The sequence below is a fragment of the Macaca mulatta genome, chromosome X, assembly GCF_049350105.2.
Source record: "Macaca mulatta isolate MMU2019108-1 chromosome X, T2T-MMU8v2.0, whole genome shotgun sequence".
NCBI classification, from domain to species: Eukaryota; Metazoa; Chordata; class Mammalia; order Primates; family Cercopithecidae; genus Macaca; species Macaca mulatta.
The window spans coordinates 9,196,676-9,209,481 of NC_133426.1; the positions used below are offsets into that span (position 1 = coordinate 9,196,676).

General features: G+C 46.2%; 1 protein-coding gene across 6 annotated transcripts in view; it reads left to right on the forward strand.

Annotated features, from left to right (window-relative positions):
* Positions 1-12,806, forward strand: part of TBL1X (transducin beta like 1 X-linked) — a 255,616-nt gene that overhangs the window by 180,568 nt on the left and 62,242 nt on the right. For 5 of the 6 annotated variants that reach the window (XM_077988391.1, XM_077988392.1, XM_028842124.2 and 2 more), the window contains 2 exons: positions 6,491-6,635; positions 7,157-7,264. In XM_077988391.1, the coding sequence (XP_077844517.1) occupies positions 6,533-6,635; positions 7,157-7,264 (211 nt within the window). In that variant the 5' untranslated portion in view covers positions 6,491-6,532. The remainder of the gene's footprint in view (positions 1-6,490; positions 6,636-7,156; positions 7,265-12,806) is intronic. The other variant, XM_015126920.3, reaches the window with a different exon arrangement.

A 12,806-nucleotide genomic window follows, 5' to 3' on the forward strand; every position in this document is an offset into this window, starting at 1 on the left:
CTAACTACATACTCAATGAAATGAAACTCTTAAACAGCCATTTCTCCTGGGACTAAATTCTGAACTGTTTCGTGAAGGGAACTGCGAATTAATAGGACTTTTGGCCACCTTGAAAGCAAGGCTTAAAAAAAAAGAAATACTATAAATAATTTCCCCTTCAGCTTCTTGACGGCTCTAAACCCCAAATTATCACTTATATTGAATTACTTATCTTTAGCAGAGAAACTTCAGAAATGCCATCAGCCCATGCTCATTTGTCCTTTGCCTTCTTTAAGCAGCACAGTGAGAGAATGTTGTGGCTTTAACCCAAAGTGGAAGGTGGTGGTTTCCTTTTTGCGCAATCACAACTCCAAACACCTCAAATCAACCTAATTGAAGGTGTCTTTAATCAAAGCTGGGTCAGGCAAGAAAATAAACACAGTTGCTCTAATTAAGACTCGCCTTTCCTCCCTCCTGTTTGGGGCCAGGGAGGAGCTGTGCGCGCTGCCAGAGCTCTCCTTTATTTTAGAACTGGAGAAATTGGAAAACATCCACAGGAGTTCTCAGAACTCGAAGGCTGGAAGCGGATGCTGTTCGGGAAACCGGTTAGGTGTTAGAATGCGGCTTGTGTCTCCAGCTGTACATACTAGAAAAGAATGCCCAAACACAGGCCTCTGGTGGTAGTTCCTTTTGGGGGGGCTTTGTGTGTGCCACCTTGCCTGCTTGCCATTGCTGATGAGCCAGGACGAGGAGTGGAGCCCTGAGTGGTCATGGGCAAGGCAGGTGTGTGTTTCCCTGATCCTCTCCTACTGACCTTTCAGGTCTCTCTTGGGGAATTGCTGGAGGGGCTGAGATACCAGCTCCCACATACTGGATATTTTCTGTGCATTGGGCTCTGCATAAAAGCATTGACTCCTCACACTCTCCCCTTGACATAGGGGCTATTTTTACTCAGTTTAGAGATGAGGAAACAGCCATATAACTGACCCTCCAATCCCAGGGCTGGAAAGTGGTAGAGCTGCCCCTAGAAGTCAGGGTCTCTGGCACTTAGCCAAAGGCTCCGTGAATCCCACATCTTTTCCTGTTCTCCATGGCTCTCAGGACGTGATCTGCCTTATCTCTAGCCAGTAAGACTATACGGATGGGGACTGTCACCCTGATTTACCCTAACTTTATTGTAATAAAGTCATAACTGTCATAAGAAGTAATAGTTGCCATAAAAAGTAGTAATTATAATAAAGCATGAACATTCCAAACTCCATGTTACTTGTCCACAAAAAAATTGTTCTTGGCACAGAAGACAAAGGCAGACTTCTCCCCACAGACTACATAGCTGTCAGTGGCACTTTGCTTTGAGCCTTGGTGTAGAGGGCAGTCCTCACGCCCTGGGCTGAGGGGTGCATGTGACACATCATTAAAAGTCAAAAACCATTTTCATAGAGCAGGTCCTCCCCACATGTCCACACAGAGCTCCTGTGCTTCTCTCCTCTTTCTCTGACTTCTTCCAAAATCCTGGGTCCCGTCTCCAGAATTTAACTTGTCTTTCTTCCAAAACGTCCCTCCTCTTCTGTGAAGGAAGGTGCTTGTGGACTGGCCTTAGGAAATGTCGCCCAGACAGGAACGGCACACCAGTGTGCCATCACTCAACCCAGAAGCGAGGTTTGCAGTGGCCTTCTCTCCGCTTGAGAGTTCTGCTACACTACGAACACCACTATCATATTTATTTGTGGGAAATTGAACCACAAAGCCCTGGGCGGGGGATCCATAATTTACCATCTTCCTGTGAAATTTAGTTCTGGTCTTGGAAAAAAGAGGAGGAGGAATTTTTATTCCCAGCCTTGTGTGTGTGGTGAGGTTTGTCTGGAACAGTGGCTCTTGCAGAGGAATACTGGCCAGGTATTGACTTGAGTCAAAAAACTGAAAAAGATCCATGAAAACAACCACCACCTTCAAGTGAGCCGCTTAGAGATAAGCACAGCCAAACACCGGGACACCTAGCTGATGGACGGTTTCTCTTGATTTTGGTGTGATGAAGCCCACAGAGCTGAAGGGCATTAAATACAGCTGTTGGGGCTAGGGGTCCATTCAGAGAACATTCTCATGCTTGTATCTAATAATCTAAGAATATATGTGTAGATTCTACAATTTTTGGAATTAGGTTTTAAAAGAAAAATAATCATTTGAAAGCTAGCGAAGTAAATGTTTGTTGGGGGAGAAAAGTTTGATCCAAATATTAAATCAGTCTTAAAAAATTAAAATATGTTCTTGAGATGGAGCAGTCAGTCTTACCAAACAACATTACATCCTGGCTCGATTGCAGGCCATGGATAGTTTTTGTTTTGTTTTCTCTGCTGCTTAGAAATCAGAAACCCTTTAGAAAGTTAACAGTGTATTGGGGAAAGCATGCCAATCCTTGGACCCTAACTTACTATACATTTAAAGACAATGAATCTGTGATCAGAAAGCAGAAAGCCAGAGCTGAAGCAGAAGGTTTTCTAGTTGGAAGAAAGAAAGATGCATAAAGCAAATTAGAGGAACGGACTATTAAAAATGGCCTGTAATCCCCATCTCCTCAGCATCTTATATTCTCATTCTCCATAGTTCTATACAAACACATGCACAGACACCTGTATTTATCACAGATGCTCCTGGGGTGGGGACTATTAACCAGGCTATGTATACAGGTGTTTCATCTCCACAAATCAGGATATCTTCTCTTCTTTTGAGGCAAGATCTCACTCTGTCACCCAAGATCTGACTCCACTCACTGGAGTGCAATAGCATAACCATGGCTCACTGCAGCCTCAGCCTCCTGGGCTCAAGCAAACCTCTTGCCTTAGCCTCCTGAGTAGCTGAGACCACAGGCGTGTGCTACCACACTTGGCTAATTTTTTAATTTTTTTTGTAGAGACGGCGTCTCCCTGTGTTGCCAAGGCTGGCCTCTAACTCCCAAGCTCAAGCAATCCTCCCATCTCAGCCTCTTAGAGTGCTGGCATTACAGTCATGAGCCATCATGCCCAGCTGGTACATTTTCAATGGTCAGGTCACCAAGCGGTGTCTGAGCCTGCACCAGTTGCCTTACTTTATAAATGGAGTTCATTTCAAACACAAAATGCTAATTTTTCCTCTAAAGAGCAGTGGTTCTCGGCCAGCTGCAGTTTTGCAATGTGGGACATTTGGCAACGTGTGCAGGCATTTTGGGTTGTCACCACTGCAAGGGGGTAGGGGGAGTCCAAGGATGCTGCAGAACATCGTGCTGTGCCTGGAACAGGCTTGCTTTTTTTGTTTTTGTTTGTTTGTTTGTTTTTTGATTCTTTTTTCCCAGAGTAAAAGAGGAAAGGAGCTAGGCATGGCAAACAAGATGGGAAGCTGGGGTGTTTGCCAGGTCCTGCCAGACATATTTCCTCTCTGTGCCTCAGTTTCCTCATCTGTAACATGCAGAGATGAGATGAGATGCTCTCCAAGATCGGTCCTTTCCAGCTACCCTCAGTGGGAGGTGGCACCGTGCCCTGCTTCCCAGGCTGACTCATCCTTTGTAATTCTCTTTCTTTCCATGGGACTCCAGATTCATGCCAGTCCCACTAGCCCTGTTGCCCTGTTCCTAAGCCTGTCCCGAAATCCTCGGGACTAAGTGAGGCTGAAGCTATAGCGCTCTGCTCTTCCTACCTTTTTAAGAGGTTCTTACATTTTAAAACTTCAATTTTTCAAACATTCACTGGCTTACAGAAAAAGATAAAATAAAAAGCTGTAATTGTGAAAATGTAATTGCTCAACTTCAGCTCATGCTCCAGATCAGTGATTTTCTCTTTTAGCCAAACTTTATAATTATTTCCTTTATTTTTATAATAGATTCTTCAAAATTAATTTCAAAAGTCCTTATCTACAGTCTTTCACAAATGTATGTATAGCCTAGAGAATTTTGGTAATACTTTTGTAATACATTTATATTGGGATTTGTAGCTGCCAGCCTTTTTTTTTTTTTTTTTTTTGAGAAAGGGTCTCACTTCCATTGCCCAGGCTGGAGTGCAGTGGCATGATTGCGACTCACTGCAGCCTCGACTTTCCAGGCTCAGATGATTCTCCCACCTCAGTCTCCTGAGTAGCTGGGACTACAGGCGTGCACCACCACACTCAGCTAGTTTTTTGGGGTTTGTTCGTTTGTTTGTTTTGTTTTGTTTTGTTTTGTTTTTGTAGAGACAGAGTTTTGCCATGTTGCCCAGGCAGATCTCAAACTCCTGGGCTCAGGCAGTCTGCCTGCCTCGGCCTCCCAAATTACTGAGATGATAGGTGCGCACCACTGTGCCCGGCCCAAGATGTTTTTTCAGTCCATTCTTTTTGCTCCTCCTAGTAAATCCTTCGTAGCAACCAGCCTGCCATTGTTCAGTCACCAGAAGTTAATGATAGAAAACCAGAGATTTCCAGCTGTGCACGATGTAGAGAGAAACCTAAACTCTGTACATTTGCTAGTGGCACTGTGTTGCCGCAGTCACTGCAGCGCTCAGCATCACCAGAAGCCTGCCCAGTGCTGTAACATTCTTTAGATAGATTTTTGTTGTTGTTTTATTTTGTCTCCTTAAATAATATTTAACTTTTCATTAGGTCATGCTATGATTTCATAGCTTATTTAGTCTCTAATATTTTCTTCTGCATGCTGTCTTTGGAGAGACTGCTCCAGAGTTCAAGCACAAATCCTAGGACAGATGTGTATTTTGACTGTCAAATTTTCATTGCAGGATGTGCAGAAGTACAGAAATGGCACCAAAGTAAGCAAAGAAGATAAGAATTTTTGAATGACAAAGTTCTGGCAACTATAAAATAAAGTCTATTAAGAGTGCAAAGTGAGAGGTGGAATGACGCCAGGGCAGCTGCATTCATTATCTCTTGCTGGATAACAGACGACCACACGTTTAGCAGCTTGAAAACAACACACATTCATTCTCTCACCATGGCTGCGGGTCAGGGGTGCAGGCACAGCACAGCTGGGGCCATTGCTCAGTGTCCCACAAGGTTTGGTCCAGGTGTCAGCCAGGCTGCACTCTCCTTTAAGCTTGGGGCTTTTCTTCCAAGTACAGGTTGGTAGAATTCAGTTCCTGTGGCTGCAGGACTGAGACCCTCAGCTCCCTGCAGGCTGCCTGCCATTGCCTGGACAGATCACGCAATGTGGTGTTAATAATCACGAGAGAGAAGTATGGTCAACCTTGCCATATAATGTAACCTAACCTAGGGAGTGGTGCCCCATCTCCTTGACATATTCTGGAAGCAAGTGACAGATCTTGCCCATCCTCAAGGGTCGGGAGTATACCAGGGCAGGACTTTGTGGGGGTAAGGTATGTCCCTGGTGGTAACCACTACTTTGAATCCTCCTATTAAATGTAAAATATCTTCCAACTTGAACATATACTTTGCACTTTTTTCCTCTGAGCAAACAAAAACTTAATCCTCATTCAACAATGAAAGTTTTTCTGCCTGTAAAGATACTTGAAAATGTGTGATACAGACACCGAAGGCAGTTCCCAAACAGCCTAAAGAAGTTTAGTGCTGGCTGGGCGTGGCGGCTGATGCCTGTAATCCCACCACTTTGGAAGTCTGAGGCAGGTGGATCCCTTGAGTTCAGAAGCTCAACACCAGCCTGGGTAACAGTAAAACCTTGTCTCCACAAAAAGAACCAAAAAATTAGCTGGGCGTGGTGATGCCCACCTTTGGTCACAGTTGCTTGGGAGGCTGAAGTGAGAGGATTGCTTGAGCCCAGGAGGTGGAGGTTGCAGTAAGCCCAAATCATGCCACTGCTCCCCAGCCTGGGCAACACAGCAAGACCCTGTCTCCAAAAAAAAAAAAAAAAAAAAAAGAAAAAAAAAAAAGAGACCAGGCGTGGTGGCTCACGCCCATAATCCCAACACTTTGGGAGGCCAAGGCAGGCGGATCACGAGGTCAGGAGATCGACACCATCCTGGCCAACATGGTGAAACCCCGTCTCTACAAAAAATACAAACATTAGCCGGGTGCAGTGGCGGGCGCCTGTAGTCCCAGCTACTCGGGAGGCTGAGGCAGGAGAATCCCTTGAACCCAAGAGGCGGAGGTTGCAGTGAGCTGAGATCGTGGCACTGCACTCCAGCCTGGCAACAGAGCGAGACTCTGTCTCAAAAGAAAAAAGATGTTTAGTGTTGGTGACATCATTGACATTAGTTGTGGCCTTTCTGGGGCTGCCCAGCTGTTTGGAGTGAACAGCTCTTACTGATTTATGAATTCTGGTTTGTTCATGGACAACAGAGTTCTTTCCTTGCTTGTTCCCTTTGGGCTGGTTTGCTCTTGTGTCTAACCGGGTGGTGTCTAAGAAAACCAGACTGTCTTGGCTGTCTCACACAGAAGCCCCTGAACTGCCCATCCTCCCTCCCCAGATTTCTGCCTGCCTTCTGGGCACCAGAAGTCTTAGCCAGACGGATACAGCGGGTTCTGTGGTGAAACACAAATGACAGAGGTGCTCCCTGCCTTCTGTGTTCTGGTTTTCCACCAGGAGCCCTGGCCTCCTTGCAGAAACATCGAGGTGACATGTAGCATGACCGAGCTCGCTGGCGCCTCTTCATCGTGCTGCCACCGCCCTGCAGGAAGAGGGGCCATGCAGTCAGTCTTGCACCACTTTCAACGTTTACGAGGGAGAGGTACTGCGGTTCCTCATGTGGCCAGGACCGTGTGGTCACTCTTTGGGGGTGTTGACGTGGCCGCGGGTGTACTTGGTCACCTCTCCATGTGTCCAGAAAAGTGCTCAGTGTTGAATCCAGCCACGTCTGCCTGAGTGCACTTTGGGATTCCATTCCTGCCGCTTACGGGGCGCGCTGCAGATCCCTGCATGCACAGAGCTTGACTGAGCACGAAGTCAGCTGTTCGTTGCCGTGCTCTGTTGCCCCTGCTTCTGGCTGCGTTCATGTGGTTTTTGCTCAGTTCTTCCTTGGCCTTAGGAAATAGGCCAACTCTTGTTTTTTTGGAAAACATTTCACCTGGGCATGTTTTTATATCTATAATTATGGAATTTTTATGTAATCACATAATTACAAAATATAACACAATCAGATGTTAATTACCTTCATGTGTATAATAGCATGGATATTATTTTCTTTAATCATCTCAAAAAAAAGAGAAAAATACAAGCAGGGTTTCAAAACTCTCTTCTCTTTTTGAACAGAGGGTGGCTCCCACTTCATCAACACCTCATCGCCGCGAGGTGAGGCTAAGATGAGCATAACCAGCGATGAGGTGAACTTCCTGGTGTATCGGTATCTCCAGGAGTCAGGTAAGAGGCTTGGCTTTCTGTTGGGAGGAAATTTATCTTCAGCATCTTACAAGCAGGAAGGATCAACGCTTAATTCAAAACCAGGCTGTAGAAGAAGAAGAAGAGCTAAGAAGGCTCTTAGTGCTGAAGGGGAGAAGAGAAGGTTCTGGAGCCGTGCCATCCCCGGGTGGAAACAGGCCATGTGTTCTTTCTTCCCTTGACACTTCTGTGGAGATGAATCAGGCGGGAATCAAGAGCGGTTGTGGTGAATGTGGAAAGGACGGAAGCAGTGCGGGGCTCTTGGCCTCCACCTCGGCAAGGGCATGCCTGAGCCGGGGTGTGTGTTTGAATCTCTTCAATTTTGCTCCAGAGATTGATTCAGCTCTCCAGCCTCTCCTACTCCCCACCCCCAAATGGGCTGCTAGGCCGTTTTCTAAAACTTAGGAATCGTCCTAGCATCTTCCAACATTTTTGATTACCACTGAGACATTACTTTATGGTTAGTAAGTAAACAGCCAATCACATGTATTCCTTGTTGACAGAACAGACCTTGAGCTGGGCAGTTGCCCTCCTCCGCCAGCAGAGAAGTCCGCCAGGAGGAAGCCACAGAGCCCAGGGCTTGGGTTCTGGCCTGGCTTTTAGCCTGGGTTCGTGGGATCCCTCCAATAAGTCGTTTAGTTTTTAGAGTGAAAGCTTATTTTTTTACATTTTAAAACTTAGAAGATATGTAATTTAAGACTCACAAAACAACATTGGTGCAAAACGTCCTGATACCCACCTACCCATTCAACTTAAGAAACAAACCTCTCAGGTGCATTGGAAACCCTGCCCGTGTTTGCCTCCCCGCTTCCTCGATGATAATGACCCTGGTGGGCTTGCTGGTTGTTATCTCCACGTGTTTGCTACACATAGCCGTTTTCCTAAGCAACATACGGTGCAGGTGAATTCGTTTCCTAGGGCTGCTATAACAACGTACCTGCAAACTGGGGTGGCTTAAAAAGAAATATGTTGTCTCCTAGTTCCTAAGGGCAGAAGTCCAACATGAAGGTGTAGGCAGGTCGGTTCCTTCTAAGGGGAAGTCGCTCCTGTGCCCCTGCCTGGCTCCTGGGGCCCTGCTGCAGTCTTTGGATTCCTTGGCTTGTGGGCACATCACCCTCGTCTCTGTGTTCACATTTGTCCACATTTCCCTGTGGTAAAGACAGATTGCATTCAGAATTTACCCTCCTCCAAGACAACCTCGTTTTAGCTATTGTTTTTGAATACAGCAATAATTACATCTGCAGTGACCCTGTTTCTAAATAATGTCACATTCTGAGGTGCACTGTTGGTGAGCACTTCAACCTGTGAATTTGTGGAGGAGGGGGCACACTTCAGCTCGTAACAGTTGGTTTGGGATCTTTTTAAGCTTCGTGTCCTTGATACGAGATTGTATATATTCTGGAACTTGATTATTTGAAAAGGAAACCCCAGTTCCTAGGCCTCCTCCTTCCAGAGATGCATGCGTTCAATTTGAGGGAAAACCAGTCTACGATCCTCTAGGTGTGGGTTCTCTCACAGCTGGCCTGGTAGGGTAGGATGTAGGCATTGGAGCCACACAGAATGGCTTGAGCTCTGATCCTCAAACAAGTCTGAGTGAGGCCTGTTCATTAGAGCCTGGGTTTCCTTGACCAGGCAAATGTGGTCAAGTATGTCGGGCATGTAGCGCATTGTAAGTGCATGCCTTCCCCATCCAAGCCTGGGTCTCTGTCCCGTGCACTCCCAGCTAGTGTTATTCGTGGAAAGTACGCGTTCTTTCTGCATATATATCGGATGCCTGCGATTGGCTGTTGCCAGAACATAGTATAAGAAATTGGTATACAAAACAAAATATGTACTGCCTCACCCCTGGAAATGAGGGAAGTGATAACCGCTCTGCTAATACATCAACCTCAGTTCTTAGAGCAGCACAGGTGGTCTCCCGCCTCAGAGCTCAGAGCTTTCCAGAGGTGCCTGCAAATGGAAATCACATGTACCAAACCCTGCTTCCCCGTCGACTTGTGGCATGGAATTTGAGATTCTTTCCATTAGCAACACCTCTGCACAAGGACACGGTGAAGGCCAAAGAGACTCACAGCTCTTGTGTAAACAAGTCCCAGGCTGGAACTGTCGGGTGCGAAGGACCACGTGCTCCGTAACCTGGAGACAGCCGTGCTGCTGGCTGGTCCCCAGGGCCACGGAGCGTGAGCTTTGCTGGCTTCTTGAAATAAACACAGAAACCCCCATCCCTCCCCAGAAAGGTCGGCTTCCTTATTCAGTATTTGTTTATGAAGCTTCTGTAACTAGGCGGCTGAGAGGGAGAATCAGAGCACAACAATGCATAGACCTTGGCAAATGTCAACTTTGTGTAACATCTGTGAGCTCCATTCCTGATTCATCAGTGTCACTAAAGTATAATAACACTTCTTAGGCAGAGTTGATATTGAAGAGAGAGACATTGCACTTTCTTCAGCTCACTGTGTGCATTGTGGAACTTTTTAGAGCACCCTACAAGGTTATATTCAAAGGAAGAAGGGAGCAAAGAAATACTTAATGTCGAAATGTTCATTCTGGGGTTTTCTGTTTGTCTCAAGTCCTAAAGTTTTGGTTAGGTCAATAGTCATTGAGCCCCCATCAAGAAAGCGTACCTTCTCAGCCTATCGCTCTCTCCCTTCTACCGGAAATAAAAAGGAAAACATTTCCCTGATCATGCTTCCTCCTCAAGCACCTGTACTCTCATTCCTGCCCCTCACCAAACTCATTAAAAACAAGTTCGGCATCTCAGAAGATGATTCATTCCTCAACTCCCTCCAGTCTGGCTTTCTCCACTAGAAGTTGTCAGTAAATTCTGGGTTCCCAGATCCAGTGATCTTACTGCAACTGGCTTCCTCCTTCCCTGGTCATCCCTCCTTACCTGTGTGTGGCAGGAAGCGGGTGGGGGTGGGGGTGGGCAGTGAGGAAGGGAGTAGGTATTTCCCTGCAGTGCAGCAGTACAGCTGCTTCGTGGAAGGTCTGCTCAGAACACTCAACCCCACCTTCCAGGTGCAGTGATGGACAGGTTTTTCAGAGTCACCAAGCATGTAGCCTGAGCCCTGCTTCTCTACCCTGGACCCAGCAGACCAGATGCCGTTCATCTCCTTCACCAGTGTCTCTCTTCCTCCCCTCTGCCAGTATCCGTGGTGTCAGTTGGGATGCATTAGGCTGCAAGGAAGGGAATCCTCAGTGGAGCACTGATGACCTCAGATAGCAGGGAAGCAGGGTGTTGAAGAAGAATCCAAGACACATCTCTTCAAACTCGGCAAAGAACCTCACAAACAGACGTGTTTTGTTCCTCTGCCCGCAACAGGCAGAAGTCAGGTCATCTGGCTTTTAGCAAACCACATATATTTCCCTACCTGTGTGGATTAGTGGATTTTCATTGTTGCCCTTGTTACTTGTCCAAAGCAAGGGCTTTGCCCATCAGAAGCACTCAATGGATGTTACCCACAGGTGACATCTCATAGCAGCAGACTCATGGCAGTCTGAAAGAGGACACGAGTTAAAGCAAGAATGTTAAGTAGTAGGGAACTTCTGCATTACCAGACTCTAGTGCCAAAATAGATTTGTTGGGTTTTGCATGAGTTCAGCAGTCTGGCTTTGACAGGTGATATGGTTTGGCTATGTCCCCACCCAAATCTCATCTTGAATTGTACCTCCCATAATTCCCACATGTCATGGGGAGGGACCCAGTGGGATGTAAATGAATCATGGGAGCAGGTTTTCCCGTGCTGTTCTCGTGGTAAGTGAATAAGTCTCACGAGACCTGATGGTTTTATAAAGGGGAGTTCCCTTGCACACCTTCTCTTTCCTACAGCCATGTAAGATGTGACTTTGCACCTCATTCACCTTCTGCCATGATGGTGAGGCCTCCCCAACCATGTGGAACTGTGAGTCCATTAAACCTCTTTCCTTTATAAATTACCCAGTCTCGGGTATGTCTGTGTTAGCAGCATGAGAACGGACTAATACAATGCGTGAGTCCATTGGCCTCTGTCTTACGGGATCCATTGCCCAGTCACTTGTGCTATCTGGGCAGTTTTTAAGAATCATGTGGTGACCATGTGCCTTTCCCATGAGCTCATGTTACCATCCCAGGAGAAGAGAAGCAAGGGAGCGAGCCCCTATAAATGTGCATAGCCTGCACCTGCTGTAGTGAGCAGCTCCCCCAAATGCTTGGGGAATCGTGAGTTGTTTGCCCCCACATATTTCTGAATACAGCAAGGGAAGTGGAAGTCCATTTTCCACTTAGTATGGAAAGAGAGAAAATTTGGCAAGTGAGTCCCTGTAAACATATTATTTCCTCTGGGACTTCATCCCAAAATCCAAACTATAAAGAAAACATGTTCTCCCAGACCCACATTTTTAGCATAAATTAAATAATTCACAGGAACTTGCAAAACGGTATGAGGAATACAGGGGAACAGAACCACAGATTCAAACTGAATTTAACTGAGAAAGAGCTACCTGCAAGATAATCGGGTGATAGATTCGGGGGAAAGGAAGGTACTATGAAAAATTTTGTTTTTTGAGACTCACTCACACCGAGGGTCTCACTCTGTTGCCCCAGGCTGGAGTACAGTGGCACGATCACGGCTCACTTCAGGCTCTACCTCCCAAGCTCAAGTGATCCTCCCACCTCAGCCGCCCGAGCAGCTGGGACTACAGGCTTGTGCCACAAGAAATTATGCCCAGCTAGTTTCTTATTTTCTATTGTATTTTATTTGTAGAGACAGGGTCTCACTGTGTTGCCCAATCTGGTCTCAAATTCCTGGGTTCAATAGATCCTCCCACCCTGGCCTCATAAAGTGCTGGGATTACAGGCATGTGCCACCACATCACCTGGCCAAAAACATTTTTTAAAGGAGAAGATACTGTCTGAAGAGGAAAGAAGGAAGGAATGTATAGAGCTGGCTTGAGCATAATGAACACACGGAACAGTTCTGTCATCCTCAAAATTGCCTTGTGTCCCCTTTGTACTCAGCTCCTCTTCCACCCCCACCCTGCCCCTGGCAACCACCACTGTTCTGTCCCTAGAGTTTTGCCCTTGCAAGAATGGCATAGAGATGGCATCATACATTGTGTAGTCCAGAGAGTGTGACGTCTTTCACTCAACCTCATGCGTTTGAGATTCATGCGTGCTGTTGTGTGCACCAGCCGTTCATTCTTGAATAGCTAAGTGGTATTCCATTTTGAATGCTGTTTCCACGATTTGTTTATGCATCCTCACATTTGCGTTCTTTCCAGGTTTTGGTGATTCCAACATAAAGCTACAAAAAACATTTTCACACACATCTTTTGTGTGAACGTAGGTTTTCATTTCTCTTGGGTAAATATCTAGGAGTAGGGTTAATGGGTCTTGTGATAAATGTAGGTTTCACTTTATCAGAAACCAGTGCATTCTTTTCCATCTAAGGCAGAGGCAGGACACATCATAAACATGAGTGGTTTTATAGAGATGAGCTGAGTCACAGAGCTCCTTTGCCTGTTGCACAAGGCATATTGGAAAGTA